This window comes from Chiloscyllium punctatum, chromosome 7 (genome assembly GCF_047496795.1).
Source record: "Chiloscyllium punctatum isolate Juve2018m chromosome 7, sChiPun1.3, whole genome shotgun sequence".
Lineage (NCBI taxonomy): Eukaryota > Metazoa > Chordata > Chondrichthyes > Orectolobiformes > Hemiscylliidae > Chiloscyllium > Chiloscyllium punctatum.
The window spans coordinates 102475559-102503028 of NC_092745.1; the positions used below are offsets into that span (position 1 = coordinate 102475559).

The window sequence follows — 27470 nt, forward strand, 5'->3', positions numbered from 1 at the left end:
GGCCTATAATTTTCCATCTTTTGTCTTGATCCTTTCTTGAACAAGGGAGTTATAGCAGCAATTTTCCTGTCTTCTGGACTTTCCTTGACTCCAGTGACTTTTGAAAGGTCACAACCAATACCTCCATTATTTCCTCAGCCACCTCCCTCAGAATTCTAGGGTGTAGCCCATTGGGGCCAGGAGATTTATCAATTTTTAGATCTTTTAGCTTTTCTAGCATTTTCCCTTTTGTAATGGCCCTTTTGTAATCTTCCCCGACTCTCCTTAATTGTTGAGATAATACTCCTGTCTTCCACTGTGAAGACTGACACAAAGTACTTATTAGGTTCTTCAGCTATTTCCTTACCTCCCATAACTAGCCTTCCTGCATCAATTTGGAACAGCCCAATGTCTACTTTTGCCTCTCGTTTGTTTCTTTTGTATTGAAAGAAACTTTTACTATCATTTCTAATATTACTGGCTAGCCAACCTTCATATTTGATCCTCCCCTTCCTTATTTCTCTCTTTGTTGTCCTCTGTTCATTTTTTTAGTCTTCCCAATCTTCTGATTTCCCAGTGCTCTTGGCCACTTTATAGGCTCTCTCTTTTTCTTTGATACATTTCCTGACTTTTTCTTTGTCAGCCATGGTTGTCTAACCCCTACCCCGGATAATCTTTCTTTTCTTTAGGATGAACCTCTGTACTGTGTCCTCAATTACACCCAGAAACTCCTGCCATTGTTGCTCTACTGTCTTCCCCGCTAGGTTCTGCTTCCAGTTGATTTTTGTCAGTTCCTCTCTCATGCCCCTGTAATTACATTTTTTTAACTGTAACACTATTACATCCAATTTTGCCTTCTCTCTTTCAAACTGCAGACTGAACTCTACCATATTATGATCGCTGCCTCCAAAGTGTTCCCTTACTTTAAGATCTTTTATGGAGTCTGGCTCATTATATATCACTAAGTCCAGAATAGCCTTCTCCCTTGTGGGCTCCATCACAAGCTGTTCTACAAAGCCATCCTGTAAGTATTTCATGAATTCCCTTTCTTTGGATCCACTTGTAACATTATTCACCCAGTCCACCTGCATATTGAAGTTTCCCATAAACACTGTGACTTTGCCTTTCTGACATGCCCTATCTATTTCCCGGTACATCCTGTGCCCCTGGTCCTGACCACCGTTAGGATGTCTGTGCATAACTCCCATTATGGTTTTTTTTGCCTTTGTGGTTCCTCAACTCCACCCACACAGACTCCACATCATCTAACTCTATGTCATTCAGTGCCATGGATTTAATTTCATTCTTAACTAACAAGGCAACCCCACCCCCCTCTACCCACGTCCCTGTCTTTTCGATAAGTTGTGAATCCTTGGATGTTTAACTGCCAGTCCTGAACCCCAGCAACCACACCTCTGTGAAGCCTACCACATCATAATCATTCACGATGATTTGTGCCGTTAATTCATCTACTTTGTTACGAATACTATGAACATTCAGGTAAAGCACCTCAATGCTAATTTTCTTATCCTCATGATTTCTAACATCTCGAATAATTTGTTCTAAGCTATCTTGCCTTTTTGCTTCATTCCTAGTCTGCCTTGAACTTAAACCTTGAACTTAAACCTGCACACATTCTAACCTGCTGCTTATCCTTCTACTGATTCCATCCTCCCTGTCGCTTTCCCTTTCCCTTTGTTCGATAATGCTCTACTTTAGCACTTTGGAACATTATAACATATCAAAGAATACGAGTGATTTTTACTGTTGTTTATTTCAATTGAGTTAGCAAGTTGGTTAAAAGAATATACAAAACTTCCATAAATACATTAACCAGAGCATGGATTAAGGCAATTTAAAAAAAAAACCTTGAGTCATGTTAAAATGGCTCTTGGAATTAAAGACTCAAGAATGCGAATTCTAAACACATTTTCTTGCTTCATTAACTCACTTTGTCCTGATTTATTGATGCCTTTGATAGTGCAGCTCCATTTTGTGTAATATTGTGACATTAATTCTTGCCTTGTCGATAAAATTCTGTTAATTTCCTAACCACTCAGCATGTGTATGTTCACTTACCTGTTGTAAGTAGTTGACAAATTTGCACATGAAGTCTCCAAAGATCCAGTCAGGTAGCGGGTATAAAGTGGCAGTAAATGGAACACAGCATACCAGGAATATTATGTCTGTGGCAGCCAGGTTAGCTTTCAATGAAATGGAAAACATCTTTAGGATTTAAAGGTTTTTGTCGGTCCATAAGACTTTTCACTGCCTATTCGGGAAACACTTCCACAAAAATATTTGCAAGGTTCATCAATGAAGATTAATGTTTTCCAAATCTGTTGGCAGTCACTTAATATGTTTACAGGTGTGTCATTTTATATCTTTAATTTTTGATGTAAGGCTAACAAATCTCCAGTTACCCAATGTGGCCCTCTTGGTTTTTATAACTATGGGAATCACTGAGTCACAATTTTCCATTTTTTCATTGTTCCCACCTAACTGCAAATAACTCTAAGTCACTCACAAATGTTCTTTATTGTCTATCTAATTAATTTGATTTTTAGCTCTTCTGCATTGCAGTCTATATTGCCTTTCTGCCTTTTTTACCCAGAAGAACCCAAGTTTTGTTAATGGTGATAAATGAACAAAAAAAATGTGATCTATACTAAACAGCACAATAGCTGAAAGTGATCTAAATCTATATACAAATAATAAGTTTGGTTCTGCAATAATTTAGACATTCTGGATTAACAAAGTTTTGGAAATTTAATTTACAGCTCTTCATATTTACCGGGCAATTCTGGCATATACTTCATTTATGAAAAAAAAGAAATGCTCCAAAAAATCTGTTTCCATCACAAATTGATTATGGCATGCCTGATAAATGTTATGGCCGTGCTGTGGGTCAAGCAAAGACCCCAGACAAATGCTTTCCTGAACTCAGGGTCAGCTAGCCTCGAAACGTCAGCTCTTTTCTCTCCTTACAGATGCTGCCAGACCCGCTGAGATTTTCCAGCACTTTCTCTTCTGCTTTCCTTAACTCACTCAGTTTAATGGACCTAACACAAAATAAGTGGTCTCCAAAGGCTTCCTGACTGAATGTTAATATAAATGGATTGATCAAATATTTGCTCAATATTTTAAAAATGTTTTGTTTTTACTCAGGTTTTAAATATTTCCATTTCATTTTTCCATTTTGTCTGTTAATGTGATGTTTTCTTCATTACCACTGGAGGGCAGCAATTAACTTAGCCATTAAGATAGAGTGCTATAAGTTTTATAGTAGACAAACAGGAGGCTGGAAGCAAGCCAGGCAATATCCGGAGTTTGAGAAGTCAATATTTCAGGTATAACCCTTTTTCTGAAATGGACGTGGGGTTAGAGTGCACTGCAGATGAAGAGGGGTGGTTTTGCATGGGGAGAGGGGTAGAATGGTGAGGTAGGGTGATAGGTGAACACAGGTAGAGAGTACGACTGATTGGTCGATGGGAAGGATGAATCTGGTTGGTAGCTGGAAGAAAGGGTCAATAGGTGGAATGGAAGGGAGGAAGTGAGGCTGGGAAGGGAGCCGGGTGCTGGGTGGAAAGGTTAGTGGGAATTGGAGAACTCAGTGTTGAGTCCTCTGGGCTGTAGGCTGTTAAAGCAGAAGGCAAGGTGTTGGTCCTCTAATGTGCAGTTTGATCAATGGCATGGCACAGAAATATGCCAGGCATTTGAGTTAAGTGTTTTTTTAAGTTATGTTATTCTATATGAAATATACCATGAATGCTGTTGTACAGGGAGGTGAAAAATTAGAGAGAAAAATGAAAGATGAATGTTTTGTATTTACTTGGAACTTAAGCCAATCAAATGCAAAAAAATTGCATCTATACCAACCACAGTCTAACTGATTTATATGATAAAAGGCAAACTGCTGACTCTCTAAAATAACCTTTGCTCTGTCAATTAAAGAAATGTGTGTGATGAAATCCCTGTTTGTTATCCATTGTGTACAGTGGAAATTAGCAATCTATGAATATTATTTCAGGTTATCATCCAAGGGGTTTATTTGGAAGCACTAGCTTTCGGAGCGCTGCTCCTTTATCAGGTGAATGTGGAGAATCTCCACAACCACCTGATAAAGGAGCAGTGCTCTGAAAGCGAGTGCTACTAAATAAACCTGTTGGACTATAACCTGGTGTTGTGTAATTTTTAACTTTGTACACCCCAACCCAACACAAGCGTCCCCAATTTATGAATGTTATAACATTCAGGGAACAGGCAGCTCCAACGGGTTACTACAGTTGTTTCAAAACATTATTTACATTCAATAGTGTGGGGCTTGTGGGAAGGTTTTCAATAGGTCATTTAGCACAGTTCAAGAGTTACTCAACAGTTAATTTTAAGGCAGTTGGATGAAGGCAGTTAAAGAAAATGTTTTTTACTTTATGGTTACTAATCAGTCAGCTAGTTAACAGGATATAAGTGAAACTTCATCCTGAATGGTGCTCCCAGACCAGGCTCTGAACTGCTGCACTCAGGAGAAGTCTGAGGAGGCAGATGTACAGCTAACTGGGGTTAGGGAAACCCCGGGGGGGTTGTGGGCCCTCAAAGGAAGCTGTGTGCCATTCAGAGTTCCCCACAGCTGAGAGCAAGAGTGAAGGAAGCCCAAAGGCAGTATTACTTTTGTGCTGCCAAGCAAGGTGAGAGAAATGAAGAGGCACCACCAGCTTGATTAAGCTAGCTGTCTGTGAAAAGCTGAAGTTGTGCCTGTGAGTAGATGCTGGAGTGCAGTTTCCAGAATCCAACAGAATACAGACACAACTGGGAGCATAAACTACTGGATATGAGCATTCACTGAGACAAGCTGCGTCAGAATTGCTTTCTAGTGAGTTCGGGAAATAAATTTTCAACATAGGAATTAGATCCTCTTGTAAACTTTTAACAAGATTTGGTAAGCAAGAGTGCCACTGTTTTCCCTGGGGCATCGGAGGATGAGGGGTGACCTCATAGAGGTTTATAAAATCATGAGGGGCATTGATAGAATAAATAGACAAAGTCCCTTCCCTGAGGTGGGGGGAATCCAGAACTAGATGGCATAGGTTTAGGGTGAGTGGGGAAAAATATAAAAGAGAACTGAGGGGCAACGTTTTCAGGCAAAGGATGGTACGTGTATGGAATGTGCTGACAGAGGAAGTGGCGGAGGCTGGTACAATTGCAACTTTTAAAAGGCACCTGGATGGGTATATGAATAGGAAGGGTTTGGAGGGATATGGGCCGGGTGCTGGCAGGTGGGACTAGACTGGGTGGGATACCTGGTCGGCATGGACGGGTTGGACTGAAGGGTCTGTTTCCGTGCTGTACATCTCTGTGACTCTAAATCTGGAGGCTTGTTAGGAAATCTGGTGTTCAACACTGTGCCTGTTACTTATACTTAGGTCAGTTTCAGTCTAATTGGATGTTGTAGATTGGAATACTGTTCTAATGTTGTATAATGTAATGTTATTGTTTGTTAATTGTTCATTGTCATGGAATCTTATAGTTTTATTCTCTTAGTAAGTATCTGGAATCTCTTAATTTGTCAGCTTTTAAAAAATAGTTACTTATCCCGATCCAAGTTATAATAAAAATTTGGTAGTCTGGTCAAGGATCACAACATGAGTTTGTTACCATTCACTGCAGTAGGTCTGAAATTACTGATGTCAGTGAAATTGCATTCTATTGCCCTGATAAATCTAGCTTCGTTCACAGAAACAGTCGGAAACTTAAAGGTAAATTGCTGCACTTAGCACAGTGGCACAATACATAAAAGAACCAGCAGACTACACCTCATCAATCAAAACCACAATCCCACATTAATTTCTGGATGCATAGCTTTAAATAGATATTCAAGTAACACTAAATCATGGGCATAGTAAATACTGAGGAAGATATCAGAAAAATACTAAAAGACATTAATAGACTTATAACATAACTTGAGAAATTAAGTTCAGTATGGCTAAGTATAAGGTTTACTTTTTAGTAGGAAGAATAAAGAACTCATGTACTGCTCTGATTATTAAGAATCTAATAGGATAAATTAGCTAAAGTCGAGAATGTGGTGCTGGAAAGCCACAGCAGGTCAGGCAGCATCCGAGAAGCAAGAGAATCAACGTTTTGGGCATAAGCCCTTCATCAGGGATGAGGCTTGTGGGCCGGGGGTCTGAGACATAAATTGGAGGGGGGTGGGGCTGGGGATATGGTAGCTGAGAATGCAATACGTAGATGAATGTGGGGCGAAGGAGATAGATTGGAGAGGAGAGTGGAGCGGATAGATGGGAAAGATCGACAGGTCAAGAGGGTGGTGCCAAGCTGGAGGCTTGGGACTGGGATAAGGCGGGGGGAGGGGAAATGAGGAAACTGGTGAAATCCAAATTAATCCCGTGTGGTTGCAGGGTCCCAAGGCACACGATGAGGCATTCTTCCTCCAGGCGTCGGGTGGTTAGGGTTTGGCGATGGCGGAGGCCCAGGAGCTTCATGTCATTGGTGAAGTGGGAGGGGCAGTTGAAGTGTTCAGCTATGGGGCGGTGGGGTTAGTTGGTGCAGGCGGCCCTAAGATGTTCCCTGAAATGATCCGCAAGTTGCCGTCCTGTCTCTCCGATGTAGAGGAGACCACATTGGGTGCAATGGATACAGTAGATGACATTTGTGGAGGTACAGGTAAATTTCTGTCAGATGTGGAAGGATCCTTTGTGGCCTTGGATGGAGGTGAGGAATGACATGTAGGCACAGGTTTTGCACCTCCTGCAGTGGCAGGGGAAGGTGCCAGGAGTGAGGTGAGGGCTGGTGGGGGTGTGGATCTGGCAAGGGAGTTGCGGAGGGAATGGTCTCTCCGGAACACTGATAGGATTGGGATGGGAAATATATTCCTACTGGAGGGGTCTGTTTGTAGGTGGCAGAAGTGGTGGAGGATGATACGATGTATACAGAGGTTGGTGGGATGGAAGGTGAGGGCCAGGGGTTCGGTCCTTGTTGCTTTGGGAGGGGTGGGATTCGAGGTGGAGGTGCAGGAAGTGGAGGAGATGCGCTGGAGACATCGTCGACCATGTGGGAGGGGAAATTGTGGTCATCTGGGATTTTCTATGGTGGAATTGGTCATCTTGGGACCAGATGAGGCAGAGGAATTGGGAATAAGGAATGATGTTTTTATGGGAGGCAGGTGGGAGGAGGTGTAATCCAAGTAGCTATGGGTTAGTCGGTCGCCAGTGATGGAGAGGTCCAGAATGGGAGGGAGGTGTCCGAGTTGATTTGAGGTTGGGGTGAAAGGTGTTAATAAAGTTGATGAACTGTTTAATCTTCTCGTGGGAGCATGAGGCGGCGCCAATACAGTCATCAATGTAGTGAAGGAAAAGGGGGATGGTGCTGGTGTAGCTGCAGAAGATGGACTGTTCCACGTACCCAACAAAGAGGCAGGCATAGCTGGGGCCCATGCAGGTTCCCATGGGTGTGCCTTTGGTTTCGAGGAAGTGGGAGGATTGGAAGGAGAAGTTGTTGAGGGTAAGGACTAGTTCAGCCAGACGGATGAGGGCGTCAGTGGAAGGGTACTGTTTGGGACAGTGTAAGAGGATGAAATGGAGGGCTTGGAGACCTTTGTCATGGCAGAACCCACACCAACCAATCCCACCAACCCGTGGCTGAACACTTCAACACTCCCCTCCAGGGCCTCCTTCATCGCCAACACCCGACACCTGGAGGAAGAACATCTCACCTTCCGCCTTGGGACCCTGCATCCACACGGGATCAATGTGGATTTCACCAGTTTCCTCATTTTCCCTTCCTCCCATCTTATCCCAGTCCTAAACCTCTTACTTGGCACTGTCCTCTTGGCCTATCCATCATCTTTTCCATCTGTCCATCCGATCCACCCTCCTCTCCAACCTATTACTTTCATCTTCCTTCATCTACCTATTGCATTCTCGGCTATCTCCCCCACAACCCCACCCCCCTCCCATTTATCTCTCAGCAACCCCCGGCCCACAAGCCTCATTCCTAATGAAGAGCTCATGCCCAAAACATCGATTCTCCTGCTCCTCGGATGCTGCCTGACCTGCTGTGCTTTTCCAGCACCACACTCTCGACTCTGATCTCCAGCATGTACAGTCCAAACTTTCTCCTAAATGAGCTAAGGGAATTAAACAAAGAACTGTGGATCCTGTAAATCACAAACAAAAACAAATTGCTGGAAAAGCTCAGCAGGTCTGGCAGCATCTATGGAGAGAAATCAGATTTAACAGTTCGGGTCCAGTGACCTTTCCACAAAACTGATGGTAACTAGGAAAACATTGATTTATAGGTAGACGGTAAGGTTGGGGGAGGGGCTAAGGAGTCAACAATAGTTGGGGGATAGACCCCAAAGAGAAAGAACAGCAATCTGACAGACAAAGGAGTGTAAAATGATCTGGCTAGGAGAGTGAATAACTGATAATAGGGACTGTTTGTGTCAGTGCCCTAATGGAACTCCATATCCAGTCCTGGACACAACAGTGAGCTGATCCAATACCACCCATTCCATGCCATCCCAAGAGAAACAGCAGAGAGAACTTTCCCAGCAGTCTTTGTATCTACACACACACACACACACACACACACACACCTGGGGAATGTTCCTGCCTTATAAACGAAGGAATTGGCAATGACAGACTCAAGCTGCTGGAGATGAGGAAAGCCAGGCCTGAAGAGTGAGGATAGACAAAAAGGTATTGGAGGCCAGGCTGCCTAATCTAAAGTCACTGGTCAATTTGCAGGAAACACCAGCACTCTCTGCATACCATGTGTCTGTAACTGTCAACATATCAAAGCAGTTCCCACAGAAACAAAGTGTCGCCAATTTTGGGGAATTAGACAGAAATATCAGAACCATTGAAAATCGAAACTGTTCCTTTCAAGGCTCCAGCTAATGTCAAATTCGATGTTCATGTAACATGGCCTGGTTCAAACAGCCGGCACATCCCAGCATGTTTCACTTCTCATGATACTTGTTCACATCTGGGCAACCCAGCCAGATATTGGCTGTGTGATGTGAGAGAAAGCTGCAGGTGGAGGCAGGGATGGCACTGCTTCAGGCACTGAGAGGCCTCAAACTCTTTTCATGTGCACAGATCAGAAAGAGAGCTTCTTCATACATAGTTAAAAATCATACAACACCAGGTTATAGTCCAGCAGGTTTATTTCGAAGCACTACCTTTCAGAGCGCTGATCCTTCATCAGGTGGTTGGAGTATAAGATCAGAATTAGATTCAACTCAATTCCCTACAATATGGAAACAGACCCTTTGGCCCAACAAGTCCATACCACCCCTCCACCCAGACCCATTCCCCACATTTACCCCTGACGAATGCACCTAACACTATGGGCAATTAAGCATGGCCAATTGACCTGACCTGTGCATCTTTGGATTGTGGCAGGAAACCCACGCAGACACGGGGAGAATGGGCAAACTCCACACAAACAGTCACCTGAGGTTGGAATCGACCATGGGTCCCTTGCACTGTGAGATAACAGTGCCTACCACTGAGCCACCATGCCACCCCAAAACTTGGCATAAGACACACCAAAAGTTTACAGTGTGATGTAACTGAAAGTATATATAGAAAAAGCTAGGCTTCCAAATAAACCTGTTGGACTATATCCTGGTGATGTGTGATTTTTAACTTTGTACACGCCAGTCCAATGTGCAGATGATGAAGCAACTGAACCCTCCAATGAGAGAGAACCTCTAAAGACTTCCATTGGAGGAATAACCTAATTTTCCGATAAAACCCGCAGAATGTATCGGAAATGATCGATTATTATTATAGAGACCACCTTCTCCCATGCTGTCTACCTTTTTCCTGTATTTTTTTTCAACCAAACTGTCCCAACAATTGATACTTTCGTATGATTTGAGGTTTAAATGTAAAGTTTGCAATCAACGTTGAATAGGGTTTATTGCACTTATATTCATACCCGATCTAATCACAGCTGAATATTACAATGAAATCTGGAAATAAACAAAAAAGCCATCCCTTCGGAAAGCTCTTTGTTCCACATCACATTTTATTTCCCAAAATATACTCTGGTCTCGCTCTGGTTTGCTCACAGCATTCCCAGGCCCTGGTGCCCTGATGTTTCAGAGGGACCTGGTAATTCCGGTCTGATTATTCAATCTTTCATTTTCTTCCCGGTTTTCTCATTACCAGAACCCTGGCATCGCCATGCCCCACCCACCTTTACCAGCATTCCTCCCCTCTCCTAATTACTCACTCCCCCATCCCTCCCCCTCCTCCTCATTCCTCTCTCCCCGTCTCCACCTCATTCCTTCTCTCCAACCTTTCCTCATTCCCTCTGTGCTACCTCTCCTCCCCATTCTCTCTTTCCCCACTTCTCCTCATTCCCTCTCTCCCACCTCTCCACCTCATTCCCTCTGTCCCACCTCTCTTCTCCTCATTCCCTCTTTCCCCACCTCTCCTCTCCTCATTCCCTCTATCACATCTCTCCTCCCCAATTCCATCTCTTCCACCTCTCCTCTATATTCCCTCTCTCCACTTGCCTCTCCATTCCCCCTCTCCCTCCAGTCCCCTTCATTTACTCAATCATCTCATCTCCTTCTGACAATTTCCTCCTTCTTCTTTCATCCCCTGACCATTTCCTTTCTTTCCTCACTATCTGACCATTCTCTCTCTCTCTTTCCTCTCTTCCCCTATCCGTTGCCTCATTTTTCCTCTCCCAATAGGCTGGGACTATTTTCCCTGGAACATCAGATGCTGAGGGATTACCCTTCAGAGGTTTCTAAAATCATCAGGGACGTGGATAGGCAGAACAGCTAAGATCTTCTCCCGAGAGCAGGAGAGTCCGAAACTAGAGGGCACAGGTTTAAGGCGAAAGGGGAAAAGATGTAAAGGAGAACTAAGGGGCAAGGTTTTCACAGAGGGTGGCTGGTGCAATTACAATATTTAAAAGGCATGTGATTGGGTAGATGAATAGAAAGGGTTTAGAGGGATGGGGGCCAAATGTTGGCAAATGGGATGGGGTCAGATTGGGATGTGTGGTAGGCACGGACAAGTTAGACTGAAGAGTCTGTTTCCATGCTGTATGAATCTGACTATGATTATGACTCTCCCTCCCCAACCATTCCCTCTGTCATCTCCTTCCCTAACCATTCCTTCTATCTCTCTCCCTCTCCTCCACTGAACATTCCCTCTCTCACTCAGCATCTCTGACTATTAGTTATTTCTCTCAAAACCATTGACCACTCTCTCTCTGTTCTCTCTTGGCTATTAGTCCTCTCCTCCGCTGACGATTCCGACCTTCTCTCTTTCGCTCTCCTTCCCTCCTCTCCTCCTCTTGATCATTCCCCTTCTCTCTCTCTCCTCACCTGACCATTCCCTCTCTCTCTCTCTCTCTCCCTCTCCTCCCCTGACCATTCCGTCTCTCTCCCTCCCTCTCATCCCTTGACCATTCTCCCTCTTTCTCTCCCTCTCCTCTCCTGTTCATTCCCTCTCTCTCTCCCTCTCCTCCCCTGACCATTCCCCCTCTCTCTCCTCCCTTGACCATTCCCTCTCTCCTCCCTTGACCATTCCCTCTTCTCCCTTGACAATTCCCCACCCCTCTCCTCCCCTGACCATTCCCCCTCTCTGTCCCTCCCTCTCCTCCTTTGACCATTCCCCTCTCTCCCTCTCCTCCCCTGACCATTCCCCCTCTCACCCTCTCCTCCCCTGACCATTCCCCCCTTTCTCCCTTGCCTCCCTTGACCATTCCCCTCTCTCCCTCTCCTCCCCTGACCATTCCCCCTCTCACCCTCTCCTCCCCTGGCCATTCCCCCCTTTCTCCCTTGCCTCCCTTAACCATTCCCCTCTCTCCCTCTCCTCCCCTGACCATTCCCCCTCTCACCCTCTCCTCCCTTGACCATTCCCCCTCTCTCTCCCTCACCTCCCCTGACCATTCCCCCCTCACTTTCCCACTCCTCTCCAAACCATTCCCTCGCTCTCTCCCTCTCCTCTCCTGCCTAAACCAGTTCACTCTTCTTCTCCTCCCTTGACCATTCCCCCCCTCTCTCCCTATCCTCCCCTGACCATTCCCTCTCTCTTTCCTCCCCTAACCATTCCCACTCTCTCTCCCTCTTCTTCCCTAATCATTCCCTCTCTCTCTCCCTCTTCTGCACTGAGCATTCCCCCCTTCCTCTCCTGCCTTGACCATTCCCTTTCTCTCTCTTCTCCCTTGACCATTCCCCCCCCTCTCCCTCTCCTCCCCGACAATTCCCCCTCTCTGTCCCTCCCTCTCCTCCCTTGACCATTCCCCCTCTCACTGTCCCTCCCTCTCCTGCCCATTCCCACTCTCTCTCTCCTCACCTGACCATCCCCTCTCTCTCCTCCCTTGACCATTCCCTCTCTCTCTCTCTCTCCCCCTTGACTATTCCCACTCTCTCTCCCCTCCCCTGACCATTCCCTCTTTCTCTCTCTGTCCCTCTCCTCCACTGACCATTCCCCGTCTCTCTCCCTCTCCTCCCCCGACCATTCCCACCCCCCCACACTCTCTCCCTCTCCTCTCCTAACCATTCCCTCTCTCTCTCTCTCTCCTCTCCTGCCCAATCTCATTCACTCTCTCCTTCTCCTCCCCTGACCATTCCCCCTCTCTCTCCCTCTCCTGCCTTGACCATTCCCCCTCTCTCTCCCCCTCCTGCCCATTCCCTCTCTCTCTTTCCTCACCAGACCATTCCCTCTCTCTCTCTCCTCACCTGACCATTCCCTCTCTCTCCATCTCCTCCCTTGACCATTCCCTCTTTCTCTCTCTCCCCCTCCTTCCCTGACCATTCCCTCTTTCTCTCTCTCCCCCTCCTTCCCTGACCATTCCCCCCTTTCTCCCTCTCCTCCCTTGACCATTCCACCTCTCTCTCCTCCCTTGACCATTCCCTCTCTCTCTCTCTCCTCCCTTGACCATTTCCCCCCCTCTCTCTCCCTCTCCTCCCCGACCATTCTCCCTCTCTCTCCTCCCTTGACCATTCCCTCTCTCTCTCCCTCTCCTCCCCTGACCATTCCCTCTCTCTCCATCTCCTCCCCTGACCATTCCCCTTCTCTCTCCTCCTTGACCATTCCCTTTCTCTCTCTCCTGCCCTGACCATTCCCCCTCTCCTCCCTTGACCATTCCCTCTTCTCCCTTGACCATTCCCCCCCCTCTCCTCCCCTGACCATTCCCACTCTCTGTCCCTCCCTCTCCTCCCTTGACCATTCCCCCTCTCACTGTCCTCCCTCTCCTGCCCATTCCCACTCTCTCTCTCCTCACCTGACCATTCCCCCTCTCTCTCCTCCCTTGACCATTCCCTCTCTCTCTCTCCATCTCCTCCCCTGATCATTTCCTCTCTCTCCTCCCTTGACCATTCCCCCCCTCTCCCTCTCCTCCCCTGACCATTCCCGTTCACTCTCTCCTCCTCCCCTGACCATTCCCTCTCTCTCCTCACTTGACCATTCCCTCTCTCTCTCCATCTCCTCCCCTGATCATTCCCTCTCTCTCCTCCCTTGACCATTCCCCCCCCTCTCTCTCCTCCCCTGACCATTCCCTCTCTCTCTCTCCCTCTCCTGCCCTGACCATTCCCCCTCTCTCAGACCATTCCCCTTCTCTCTTTCTCCTCCCCTGACCATTCCCCCTCTCTGTCCCTCCCTCTCCTCCCTTGACCATTCCCCCTCTCACTGTCCTCCCTCTCCTGCCCATTCCCACTCTCTCTCTCACCTGACCATTCCCTCTCTCTCTCCATCTCCTCTCCTGACCATTCCCCTTCTCTCTCCTCCCTTGACCATTCCCTCTTTCTCTCTCCCCCTCCTTCCCTGACCATTCCCTGTTTCTCTCTCTCCCTCCTTCCCTGACCATTCCCCCCTTTCTCCCTCGACCATTCCACCTCTCTCTCCTCCCTTGACCATTCCCTCTCTATCTCTCTCCTCCCTTGACCATTCCTCCTCTCTCTCCCTCTCCTCCCTTGACCATTCCCTCTCTCTCTCCTCACCTGACCATTCCCTCTCTCTCCATCTCCTCCCTTGACCATTCCCTCTTTCTCTCTCTCCCCCTCCTTACCTGACCATTCCCTCTTTCTCTCTCTCCCCCTCCTCCCCTGACCATTCCCCCCTTTCTCCCTCTCCTCCCTTGACCATTCCCTCTCTCTCTCCCTCTCCTCCCTTGACCATTCCCCCTCTCTCTCCCTCACCTCCCCTGACCATTCCCCCCTCACTTTCCCACTCCTCTCCAAACCATTCCCTCTCTCTCTCCCTCTCCTCTCCTGCCGAATCCAGTTCACGCTCCTCTTCTCCTCCCTTGACCATTCCCCCTCTCTCTTCCTTTCCTCCCCTGACCATTCCCTCTCTCTTTCTTCCCCTAACCATTCCCACTCTCTCTCCCTCTTCTTCCCTAATCATTCCCTCTCTCTCTCTCCCTCTTCTGCCCTGAGCATTCCCCCCTTCCTCTCCTGCCATGACCATTCCCTTTCTCTCTCTTCTCCCTTGACCATTCCCCCCTTCTCTCCCTCTCCTCCCCTGACCATTCCCACTCTCTGTCCCTCCCTCTCGTCCCTTGACCATTCCCCCTCTCACTGTCCCTCCCTCTCCTGCCCATTCCCACTCTCTCTCTCTCCTCACCTGATCATTCCCTCTCTCTCCTCCCTTGACATTCCCCCCCTCTCTCTCTCTCTCCCCCTTGACTATTCCCACTCTCTCTCCCCTCCCCTGACCATTCCCTCTTTCTCTCTCTCTCTCCCTCTCCTCCACTGACCATTCCCCGTCTCTCTCCCTCTCCTCCCCCGACCATTCCCCCCCCAACCCTCTCTCCCTCTCCTCTCCTAACCATTCCCTCTCTCTCTCTCTCTCCTCTCCTGCCCAATCTCATTCACTCTCTCCTTCTCCTCCCCTGACCATTCCCCTCTCTCTCCCTCTCCTCCCTTGACCATTCCCACTCTCTCTCCCTCTCCTGCCCATTCCCTCTCTCTCTTTCCTCACCTGACCATTCCCTCTCTCTCCCCCTCCTTCCCTGACCATTCCCTCTTTCTCTCTCTCCCCCTCCTTCCCTGACCATTCCCCGCTTTCTCCCTCTCCTCCCTTGACCATTCCACCTCTCTCTCCTCCCTTGACCATTCCCTCTCTCTCTCTCTCCTCCCTTGACCATTCCCTCTCTCTCTCCCTCTCCTCCCCTGACCATTCCCCCTCTCTCTCCTCCCTTGACCATTCCCTCTCTCCTCCCTTGACCATTCCCTCTTCTCCCTTGACAATTCCCCACCCCTCTCCTCGCCTGACCATTCCCCCTCTCTGTCCCTCCCTCTCCTCCTTTGACCATTCCCCCTCTCACTGTCCTCCCTCTCCCCCCTTGACTATTCCCACTCTCTCTCCCCTCCCCTGACCATTCCCTCTTTCTCTCTCTCTCTCTCCCTCTCCTCCCCTGACCATTTCCCCTCTCTCTCCCTCTCCTCTCCCGACCATTCCCCCCACCCTCCCTCTCCTCTCCTAACCATTCCCTCTCTCTCTCCCTCTCCTCTCCTGCCCAATCTTGTTCACTCTCTCCTTCACCTCCCCTGACCATTCCCCCTTTCTCCCCTTCTCCTCCCCTGACCATTCCCCCTCTCTCCCCTTCTCCTTCCTTGGCCATTCCCCCTTTCTATCTCCCTCTCCTCCCTTGACCATTCCCCCTCTCTCTCCCTCTCCTGCCCATTACCTCTCTCTCTTTCATCACCTGACCATTCCCTCTCTCTCTCCTCACCTGACCATTCCCTCTCTCTCGCCATCTCCTCCCTTGACCATTCCCCCTTCTCTCTCTCTCCTCCCTTGACCATTCCCCCCCCTCTCCCTCTCCTTCCTTGACCATTCCCTCTTTCTCTCTCTCCCCCTCATTCCCTGACCATTCCCCGCTTTCTCCCTCTCCTCCCTTGACCATTCCCTCTCTCTCTCCCTCTCCTCCCCTGACCATTCCATCTCTCTCTCTCCATCTCCTCCCCTGACCATTCCCCCTCTCTCTCCTCCCTTGACCATTCCCTCTCTCTCTCCATCTCCTCCCCGATCATTCCCTCTCTCTCCTCCCTTGACCATTCCCCCCCTCTCCCTCTCCTCCCCTGACCATTCCCGTTCACTCTCTCCGCCTCCCCTGACCATTCCCTCTCTCTCCTCCCCTGACCATTCCCTCTCTCTCTCTCCCTCTCCTGCCCTGACCATTCCCCCTCTCTCAGACCATTCCCCTTCTCTCTCTCTCCTCCCCTGACCATTCCCTCTCTCCCTCTCTCTCCTGCCCTGACCATTCCCCCTCTCCTCCCTTGACCATTCCCTCTCCTCCCTTGACCATTCCCCCACTCTCCCTCTCCTCTCCTGACCATTCCCTCTCTCTCTCTCTCCCTCCCTCTCCTCACCTTACCATTCCCTCTCTCTCCTCCCTTGACCATTCCCCCCCTCTCTCTCTCCCTTGACTATTCCCACTCTCTCTCCCCTCCCCTGACCATTCCCTCTTTCTCTCTCTCTCCCTCTCCTCCACTGACCATTCCCCCTCTCTCTCACTCTCCCCCCACGACCATTCCCCCCCCCACCCTCTCTCCCTCTCCTCTTCTAACCATTCCCTCTCTCTCTCCCTCTCCTATCCTGCCCAATCTCGTTCACTCTCTCCTTTACCTCCCCTGACCATTCCCCCTCTCTCTCCCTCTCCTTCCTTGACCATTCCCCCGCTCTATCTCCCTCTCCTCCCTTGATGATCCCCCTCTCTCTCCCTCTCCTGCCCATTACCTCTCTCTCTCTCCTCACCAGACCATTCCCCCTCTCTCTCTCTCTCCTCCCTTGGCCATTCCCCCTCTCTCTCTCCATCTCCTCACCTGACCATTCCCTCTATCTCTCCATCTTCTCCCCTGATCATTCCCTCTCTCTCTCCTCGACCATTCCCCCCCGTCCCTCTCCTCCCCTGACCATTCCCGTTCACTCTCTCCTCCTCCCCTGACCATTCCCTCTCTCTCTCCTCTCCTGACCATTCCCTCTCTCTCCCTCTCCTGCCCTGACCATTCCCCCTCTCTCTCCTCCTTGACCATTCCCCTTCTCTCTCTCTCCTGCCCTGACCATTCCCCCTCTCCTCCCTTGACCATTCCGCCCCCTCCCTCTCCTCCCCTGACCATTCCCCCTATCTCTCCCTCTCCTCTCCTGCCCATTCCCACTCTCTCTCCTCACCTGACCATTCCCTCTCTCTCCTCCCTTGACCATTCCCCCCTCTCCCTCTCTCTCCCCCTTGACTATTCCCACTCTCTCTCCCCTCCCCTGACCATTACCTCTTTCTCTCTCTCTCCTACTCTCCCTCTCCTCCCCTGACCATTCCCCCTCTCTCCCTCTCCTCCCCTGACCATTCCCCCTCTCTCCCTCTCCTCCCCTGACCATTCCCCTCCTCCCTCTCTCCCTCTCCTCTCCTAATCATTCCCTCTCTCTCTCTCTCCCTCTCCTCTCCTGCCCAATCTCGTTCACTCTCTCCTTCTCCTCCCCTGACCATTCCCCCTCTCTCTCTCCCTCTCCTCCCTTGACCATTCCCCCTCTCTCTCCCTCTCCTGCCCATTACCTCTCTCTCTTTCAACACCTGACCATTCCCTCTCTCTCCTCACCTGACCATTCCCTCTCTCTCTCCTCACCTGACCATTCCCTCTCTCTCTCCTCACCTGACCATTCCCTCTCTCTCGCCATCTCCTCCCCTGACCATTCCCCCTCTCTCCCTCTCCTCCCCTGACCATTCCCCCTCTCTCCCTCTCCTCCCCTGACCATTCCCCTCCTCCCTCTCTCCCTCTCCTCTCCTAATCATTCCCTCTCTCTCTCTCTCCCTCTCCTCTCCTGCCCAATCTCGTTCACTCTCTCCTTCTCCTCCCCTGACCATTCCCCCTCTCTCTCTCCCTCTCCTCCCTTGACCATTCCCCCTCTCTCTCCCTCTCCTGCCCATTACCTCTCTCTCTTTCAACACCTGACCATTCCCTCTCTCTCCTCACCTGACCATTCCCTCTCTCTCTCCTCACCTGACCATTCCCTCTCTCTCTCCTCACCTGACCATTCCCTCTCTCTCGCCATCTCCTCCCTTGACCATACCCCCTCTCTCTCTCCTCGCCTGACCATTCCCTCTCTCTCTCCCTCTCCTCCCCGACCATTCCCCCCCATCTCTCCACCCTTGACCATTCCCCTCTCTCTCCCTCTCCTCCCCGACCATTCCCCCTCTCTTTCCTCCCCTGACCATTCCCCCTCTCTCTCCACCCTTGACCATTCCCCTCTCTCTCCCTCTCCTCCCCGACCATTCCCCCTCTCTTTCCTCCCCTGACCATTCCCCCTCTCTCTCCACCCTTGACCATTCCCCCTCTCTCTCCCTCTCCTCCCCGACCATTCCCCCTCTCTCTCCGCCCCTGACCATTCCCCCTCTCTCTCTCCACCCTTGACCATTCCCGTTCTCTCTCTCTCTCCTCCCTTGACCATTCCCCTTCTCTCTCTCTCTCCTCCCTTGACCATTTCCCCCTCTCTCTCCCTCTCCTCCCAGACCATTCCCCCCTCTCTCCTCCTTTGACCATTCCCCCCTCTCTCTCGCTCTCCTCCCCTGACCATTCCCTCTATCTCTCCTCCCCTGACCATTCCCCCTCTCTCTCCTCCCTTGACAATTCCCCCCTCTCTCTCGCTCTCCTCCCCTGACCATTCCCTCTATCTCTCCTCCCCTGACCATTCCCCCTCTCTCTCCTCCCTTGACAATTCCCCCCTCTCTCTCGCTCTCCTCCCCTGACCATTCCCTCTATCTCTCCTCCCCTGACCATTCCCCCTCTCTCTCCTCCCTTGACCATTCCCCCCTCTCTCCTCCCCTGAATATTCCCTCTCTCTCTCCATCTCCTCTCCGACCATTCCCCTTTTCTCTCTCACCTACCCTGACTATTCCCTCTCTCTCTCCCTCTCCTGCCCTGACCATTCCCCCTCTCCTCCCTTGACCATTCTCTTTCCTCCCTTGACCATTCCCACCCTCCCTCTCCTCCCGTGACCATTCCCCCTCTCTGTCCCTCCCTCTCCTCCCTTGAACATTCCCCCTCTCACTGTCCCTCCCTCTCCTGCCCATTACCACTCTCTCTCTCCTCACCTGTCCATTCCCTCTCTCTCCTCCCTTGACCATTCCCCCCCCTCTCTCTCTCTCTCTCCCCCTTGCTATTCCCACTCTCTCTCCCCTCCCCTGACCATTCCCTCTTTCTCTCTCTCTCTCTATCTCCTCCCCTGACCATTCCCCCTCTCTCTCCCTCTCCTCTCCCGACAATTGCCCCCACCCTCCCTCTCCTCTCCTAACCATTCCCTCTCTCTCTCTCCCTCTCCTATCCTGCCCAATCTCGTTCACTCTCTCCTTTACCTCCCCTGACCATTCCCCCTCTCTCTCCCTCTCCTTCCTTGACCATTCCCCCTCTCTCTCCCTCTCCTCCCCTGACCATTCCCCCGCTCTATCTCCCTCTCCTCCCTTGAAGATCCCCCCTCTCTCTCCCTCTCCTGCCCATTACCTCTCTCTCTCTCCTCACCAGACCATTCCCCCTCTCTCTCTCCTCCCTTGGCCATTCCCCCTCTCTCTCTCTCCCTCTCCTGTCCTGACCATTCCCTTTTTCTCTCTCTCCCCCTCCTTCCCTGACCATTCCCCCCTTTCTCCCTCTCCTCCCTTGACCATTCCACCTCTCTCTCCTCCCTTGACCATTCCCTCTCTATCTCTCTCCTCCCTTGACCATTCCTCCTCTCTCTCCCTCTTCTCCCTTGACCATTCCTTCTCTCTCCTCACCTGACCATTCCCTCTCTCTCTCTCTTCCCTCCCTTGACCATTCCCCGCTCTCTTCCTTTCCTCCCCGATCATTCCCTCTCTCTCTCCTCCCCTGACCATTCCTTCTCCCTCTTCTGCCCTGACCATTCCCTCTCTCTCTCTTTCCCTTTATCATTCCCTCTCTCTCCCTCTCCTGCCCAATCCCGTTCACTGTCTCATTCTCCTCCCTTGACCATTCCCCCTCTCTCTCCCTTTCACCCCTGATCATTCCCTCTCTCTCTCCTCCCTTGACCATTCCCCCCCCTCTCTCTTCCCTTGATATTTCCCCCCTCTCTCCTCAACTGACCATTCCCTCTCTATCTCTCTCCTCTCTTGACCATTCCTCCTCTCTCTCCCTCTCCTCCCTTGACCATTCCCTCTCTCTCCTCCATTGACCATTCCCCCTCTCTCTCTCTCCTCACCTGACCATTCCCTCTCTCTCACTCCCTCTCCTGCCCTGACCATTCTCCCTCTCTCTCCTCCTTGACCATTCCCTCTCTATCTCTCTCCTCTCTTGACCATTCCTCCTCTCTCTCCCTCTCCTCCCTTGACCATTCCTTCTCTCTCCTCCCTTGACCATTCCCCCTCTCTCTCTCCTCACCTGACCATTCCCTCTCTCTCTCTTCCCTCCCTTGACCATTCCCCCCCTCTTCCTTTCCTCCCCTGATCATTCCCTCTCTCTCTCCTCCCCTGACCATTCCTTCTCCCTTTTCTGCCATGACCATTCCCTCTCTCTCTCCCTCTCCTGTCCTGACCATCCCCCCTCCCTCTCCTCCCCTGACCGTTCCCTCTCTCTCTCCTCCCTTGACCAGTCCCTCTCTCTCTCTCCCTCTCCTGCCCAATCCCGTTCACTGTCTCATTCTCCTCCCTTGACCATTCCCCCTCTCTCTCCCTTTCCTCCCCTGATCATTCCCTCTCTCTCTCCCCTCCCTTGTCAATTCCCCCTCTCTCTCCCACTCCTCCCCTGACCATTCCCCCCTTCCCTCTCCTCGCCTGCCCAATCCCGTTCACTCTCTCCTTCTCCTCCCTTGACCATTCCCCCTCTCTCTCCCTTTCCACCCCTGATCATTCCCTCTCTCTCTCCTCCCTTGACCATTCCCCCCCCTCTCCTCACCTGACTATTCCCTCTCTCTCTCTCTTCCCTCCCTTGACCATTCCCCCCCTCTCCCTCTCCTCCCCTGACCATTCCCGTTCACTCTCTCCTCCTCCCCTGACCATTCCCTCTCTCTCCTCCCCTGACCATTCCCTCTCTCTCACTCCCTCTCCTACCCTGACCATTCCCCCTCTTTCTCCTCCTTGACCATTCCCCTTCTCTCTCTCCTCCCCTAACCATTCCCTCTCTCTCCCTCTCCTGCCCTGACCATTCCCCCTCTCCTCCCTTGACCATTCCCTCTCCTCCCTTGTCCATTCCCCCCCTCTCCCTCTCCTCCCCTGACCATTCCCCCTCTCTCTCCCTCCCTCTCCTCTCCTGCCCATTCCCACTCTCTCTCCTCATCTGACCATTCCCCCTCTCTCTCCTCCCTTGAACATTCCTCTTCTCTCTCTCCTCCCTTGACCATTCCTCCCTCTCTCTCTCCCTCTCCTCCCCGACCATTCCTCCTCTCTCTCCCTCTTCTCCCTTGACCATTCCCTCTCTCTCCTCCCTTGACCATTCCCCCTCTATCTCTCCTCACCTGACCATTCCCTCTCTCTCTCTTCCCTCCCTTGACCATTCCCCACTCTCTTCCTTTCCTCCCCGATCATTCCCTCTCTCTCTCCTCCCCTGACCATTCCTTCTCCCTCTTCTGCCCTGACCGTTCCCTCTCTCTCTCTCCCTTTATCATTCCCTCTCTCTCTCTCTCCCTCTCCTGCCCAATCCCGTTCACTCTCTCCTTCTCCTCCCTTGACCATTCCCCCTCTCTCTCCCTTTCCTCCCCTGATCATTCCCTCTCTCTCTCCCCTCCCTTGTCAATTCCCCCTCTCTCCCTCTCCTCCCCTGACCATTCCCCCCTTCCCTCTCCTCTCCTGCCCAATCCCGTTCACTCTCTCCTTCTCCTCCCTTGACCATTCCCCCTCTCTCTCCCTCTCCTTCCCGACCATTCCCCCTCTCTCTCCTCCCTTGACCATTCCCCTTCTCTCTCTCTCCTCCCCTGACCATTCCCTCTCTCTCTCCTCCCTTGACCATTCCCCTTCTCTCTCTCTCTCCTCCCCTGACCATTCCCTCTCTCTCTCCCTCTCCTCCCCGACCATTCCCCCTCTCTCTCCTCCCCTGACCATTCCTCCTCTCTCTCCTCCCCTGACCATTCCCCCTCTCTCTCCTCCCTTGACCATTCCCCTTCTCTCTCTCTCCTCCCCTAACCATTCCCTCTCTCTCTCCCTCTCCTCCCCGACCATTCCCCCTCTCTCTCCTCCCCTGACCATTCCTCCTCTCTCTCCTCCCCTGACCATTCCCCCTCTCTCTCCTCCCTTGACCATTCCCCTTCTCTCTCTCTCCTCCCCTGACCATTCCCTCTCTCTCTTCCTCTCCTCCCCTGACCATTTCCCCCTCTCTCTCTCCCTCTCCTCCCCGACCATTCCCCCTCTCTCTCCTCCCCTGACCATTCCCCCTCTCTCTCCTCCCTTGACCATTCCCCTTCTCTCTCTCTCTCTCTCTTCCCCTGACCATTCCCCCTCTCTCTCTCCCTCTCCTCCGCTGACCACATTCTCTCTCTCCTGCCGGTTCCTTACCGATGTAGAAGTTGGTGGCGGTCCTCATCTGCCGGTGTTTACCGATCACATAAATGACCAGCGAGTTGCCGCCTACTCCCAGCAACATGAAGACAGCGAAGAAAAGCGGCACCAGCCAAGCATCGGTCAGGAAAGGTGGATCTCCGCCCCACTGCCCGGTCCCGTTCAGCTCGGACATGTTCCCGGTATCGGGGCGATCACCCGGGCTCCCGGTAACCGGCTCCATCTGCGACCCCCAGGGCCCGCGGCCAGCAACCGGACACCCACCGGCGTTCGGCTTTCCCACTCCGGACCCTCCACAGCTCAGTGATCCCAGTCCCGCCACCGGTACCGGGATGTGACCCCCCCCCCCCCCCCCCCACACACACACACACCGCCGGTACCGGGATGTGACACCCCCCCCCCCCACACACACACACCGCCGGTACCGGGATGTGACCCCCCCCCCCACACACACTCCGCCGGTACCGGGATCTGACCCCCCCCCCCGCCGGTACCAGGATGTGACCCCCCCGGTACCGGGATGTGACTCCCCCCCCCCCCGTACCAGGATCTGACCCCCCCCCCTCTCTGCCGGTACCGTGTTCTTCCCGGTACCAGGTGCTGATGCCGTGTTCTCCCTGTAGTCTGAGCTCTTTATAAATCCCGACGTTAACACGTGGCTGCCTGTGGGGAGGGGGCTCTCACTGCTCTTGTGTTTGTACCACTCATTGCTCCCCTCCCTCCCACTCCTCTCCCTCCCTCCCTCCCGCTCCTCTCCCTCCCGCTCCTCTCCCTCCCGCTTCACTCCCTCCCGCTTCACTCACCGCGCTGACCCCTCCGGGTGCTTTACCTTCCTTCACTTCACTCAAATGTTCGAATTGCCTTCACCATCCCACATTCTGAATTAATCCCACTGGCGATTTTTAAATTTTTGACTCGGGTGTTAAACATTTCCCACCGATTCACTCTATTAAGTAACATTTCACTTGCCTGTAGAGTGAGTTTTAACCGATTAAGACGCTAAAAAGTGTACACGTCCTGCAAATTGTTAAGTGACATGAGCAGACTAGTGATTTATGCGAGTGATTCCCTTAGTTCCACAGATGGGTTATGTTATATCCCATAACGTAACCGGTACCGGGATCTGACCCCCTCCCGCCCGCGCTTCTGAAAGGAAGAAAATTGTGTTTGACCAAATTCAGTGATGGTTAACTATTTGCAAAATAATCAACGAAATCAGGAAGAGCTTTTTTTGGGCACAAAAAACAGAAATCGCTGGAAATTGCTCAGCGGGTCTGACAGCATCTGTGGAGAAAAATCAGAATTAACGTTTCGGGTGGAGTGACCCTTCTTCAGTTCTGCTGAGCTTCCCCAGCAGTTTCTATTTCTCATTTACAGCATTCGCAGTCCTTTCAGTTTTCTTTTTAATTACAAGCTTTTCAGGGATTTGTGTTTCAATAAATCAATATCAGTGTTTTCACGGAGTTTACATTTCATAGGGCAAGGTGGTTTTCTAGGGAGAAAGTGAGGGCTGCAGATGTGGAGCTCAGAGTTGAGAGCATAGTGCTGGAAAAGGCTGATGAAAGGCTTGTGCCCGAAAAGTCGATTCTCCTGCTCCTTGGATGCTGCCTGACCTGCTGTGCTTTTCCAGCACTACACTCTGGACAGGTGGTTTTAGACCCCTGAACAATGATTATTTTTAAAAAAAACATTGAATCATTGATTGGATATTTAGGTTAATACAAAGGATGAACTATCACTCTCAAAGTGATTGAAACACAGCATCTTCAAAGCTGCTTTAAGAGTGTGAGGAAGTTACCTGTAGTTCCACCATTCAAGTCCTGCCAGAAGAACCAGTTGGGTTCACTTGTTTGTTGTTGGGTTTTACAGAATAGGGTCATGTGATAAAATTCGAAAAATGTGGTGCTGGAAAAGCACAGCCGGTCAAGCAGCAGCCGAGGAGCAGGAGAGTCAATGTTTTGAGCATAAGCTCTTTGGGAATGTGGGGGAGGCCCAAGGGGGCTAAGAGATAAATGGGAGGTGGGTGGGGTTGGGAAGAAGGTAGCTGGGAATGCAATAGGTAGATATAGGTGGTAGGTCGGAGCAGAGGAATTGGGAGTAAGGGATAGCATTTTTGAAGGAGGCAGGATGGGAGGAGGTGTAAAAACAATGACTGCAGATGCTAGAAACCAGATTCTGGATTAGTGGTGCTGGAAGAGCACAGCAGTTCAGGCAGCATCCAAGGAGCTTCAAAATCGACGTTTCGGGCAAAAGCCCTTCATCAGGAATAGTCCAGGCACCTTCCCTTGCCACTGCAAGAAGTGCAAAACCTACGCCCACACTTCCCCCTCACTTGCGTACAATGCCCCACAGGATCTTTCCACATCTGTCAGAAGTTTACCTGTACTTCCACACATGTCATTTACTGTGTCCATTGCTCTACTTTGGGGAGACAGGATGCCAACTTGCAGAACGTTTCAGAGAACATCTCTGGCACCCACGCACCAATCAACCCCACTGCACTGTGGCTGATCACTTCAACTCCCCCTCCCACTCTACATGCAAGTCCTTGGCATCCTCCACCACCAAACTCTAGCCACCCAACATCTGGAAGAAGAACGCCTCATCTTCTGTCTTGGGACCTTCCAACCACATGGGATCAATGTGGATTTCACCAGCATCCTAATTTCATCTTCCCCCCCCCCCCATCCCAGATCCAACCCTCTAACTTGGCATCGCCAAGTCCTACCTGTCCATCTCCCTTCCCACCTATCTGCTCCATCCTCCTCTCCGACCTATCACCATTATCCCCCCACCTTCATTTATCTATTGCATTCCCAGCTTCCTTCCCTTCAGCTCCACCTCCCTCCCATTTATCCCTCAACCCCCTTGCCTCCCTCCCCTCCCCCCATTCCTCGGGAGGAGTTCATGCTCAAAACGTCGAGTCTCCTGTTTCTCGGATGCTGCCTCACCTGCTGTGCTTTTCCAGCACCAAACTTTTCAGCACGTCTACAATCAGCCATCTATTTAACAAAGGCTAGCTGGTTGTGTGACATTGGTTGGTTTGATGCAGGTCCATACAATAATGCTTCCATAGAAGTAGAATGCATTTCGGGTAATTTAACTACTTTGTCATCATCCTTACAAAGCTTTGATCAAAATACTTTTTTAGCCGTGCCTTATTAGGAAAAGCCTATGAAAATTCTAGGAATAGGGTGGGCTTAGTTAGCCCCACTTAGTAGTTACAGGGCCTCATTGGTGATATGCCTGCACCTGCTCGGCTTGAAGTGACACAAATCTCATAGGCCCACCTCAAATGACTAACATTGGCCTAAGTGACTCCCACATTGCTTTCAATTGCTAAATGCTGCCTGCAACCACCATCCGTGATCGGCATGCCCAGTACAGTTATAGTACAGCTTATCTTAAAGGCTGGTAGCATCTTAAAGATAGGTTGCACAACATTGTCACTATAGTGTAAATTATTGTTCGGTGTACCCCAGGCTAAACACAAGGATACATCGTGACAGATGTGATACTGGAGGATTTCTGGTGAAGGTGAGCAGGATAGATGCCATGGGTCTGCAGTGAGGCATTTTGGGCACACAATAGAAGGAAGCAGTAGGGGACAAAGTAACGATGGCTGCATTACCTGGGTCCATGGAAATGATAGCTCTTTGCATCATGGGCTGTTTTGATAAAGCTTGTGGTTCTGCCATCCCTGTGAACATTGACAATAAAGGCACAGCCTCAGATGAGGAACTCAATGGTGTGATGGAGAGTGAGCTCAAAGGACATGCTCACAAAGATTCTGGGTGCATTGGTGGGCCTGTCAAGCAAACTGATGTCACTTTCAAGGAACATGAAGGAGTCTGGCTCTGACATGGTAGGATATGGAATGGAGCCTTCTCTCTCCTCTGCCTCTGCTTTATTTGCTGAGAGTGCTGCAGATCCAGAGACATTGCCATTGGTGCACCTGGCCTTTTGCAGTTTTTGTGAACAAAGGGTACCTACTCGCCTGTGATCCCTGTTAAGCAACACCCACTGACAAATCCGGAGATTCACCAAAACATTCCCAGAAGAACCCCAAAGTATTTCCAGGCAATTTGTAATTGAATAAATTCCAATAACAATTTCTCTGCATCTGAGTGCTTGGTTCTTTAACAATCCTGCAGGGCCAAACTTGCAGCTTCATCCTTGTTTCCCTTTGAGTAAATATCAAAGATGCTATGCGGAGGCAAATTTGGGATCCAGACATTATTTCAGTGAGCTGGGCTGTGCAAGTCAGGTTAGTACTAAATAGGAGCCTTCCCGTGCACAAAAGGGATGCATCCTTGTGTGCTCTTATTAGACAGAAGACCTTATGGGCCACACCAGATGTAGCTAATAGTGTCTGGGACATTAGAAGAGCACCACAAAGCCTCAACCTTGCTGCTACAGATGATGCTAGATTGGACAATTTCTTGGATGATTGTTTTATTTTATGGCATAACAGAATTCTATGGCCTAACAAAGTAGAATTATTTTCTACAACCAAAATGTCCACTACACTAGGGGCGGCATGGTGGCTTAGTGGTTAGCACTGTTGTCTCACAGCACCAGAGTCCCAGGTTTGATTCCAACCTCGGGTGACTGTCTGTGTGGAGGTTTCACATTCTCCCCGTGTCTGTGTGGGTTTCCTCTGGGTGCTCTGGTTTCCTTCCAAAGATGTGCAGGTTAGGTGAATTGGACATGCTTAAATTGTCAATTAGGTGCGTTAGTCAGAGGGGAAAGGGGTTTGGGTGGGTTACTCGTCGGTGTGGTCCTGTTGGGCCAAAGGGCCTGTTTCTACACTGTAGGGAATCTAATCTTGAAATTGTCTATTGAAATGGAATCTAATCTACACATTTACATAAAATTTATCATGATGTATTATATATCATGAATGAGATGCATTTATGAAGTCTAAGATGCCGGGGGACAATTATAACTCAGTTGCTTCATCTTTGAGTAATCTCAGTTCCTATACATCTTTAGTTCATACATTT

At 50.4% G+C, this 27470-nt stretch overlaps 1 protein-coding gene across 1 annotated transcript in view; it reads right to left on the bottom strand.

Moving 5' to 3' along the window:
- The window catches only part of LOC140479991 (G-protein coupled receptor 54-like), a 44893-nt gene extending 22122 nt beyond the window's left edge, over positions 1–22771 (bottom strand). The window contains exons 1-2 of the mRNA XM_072574461.1: positions 22462–22771; positions 2059–2183 (exon numbers count right to left, since the gene is read on the bottom strand). Coding sequence (XP_072430562.1) covers positions 2059–2183; positions 22462–22687 — 351 coding nt within the window. The 5' untranslated portion in view covers positions 22688–22771. The remainder of the gene's footprint in view (positions 1–2058; positions 2184–22461) is intronic.
- Positions 22772–27470: the final 4699 nt, after the last annotated feature.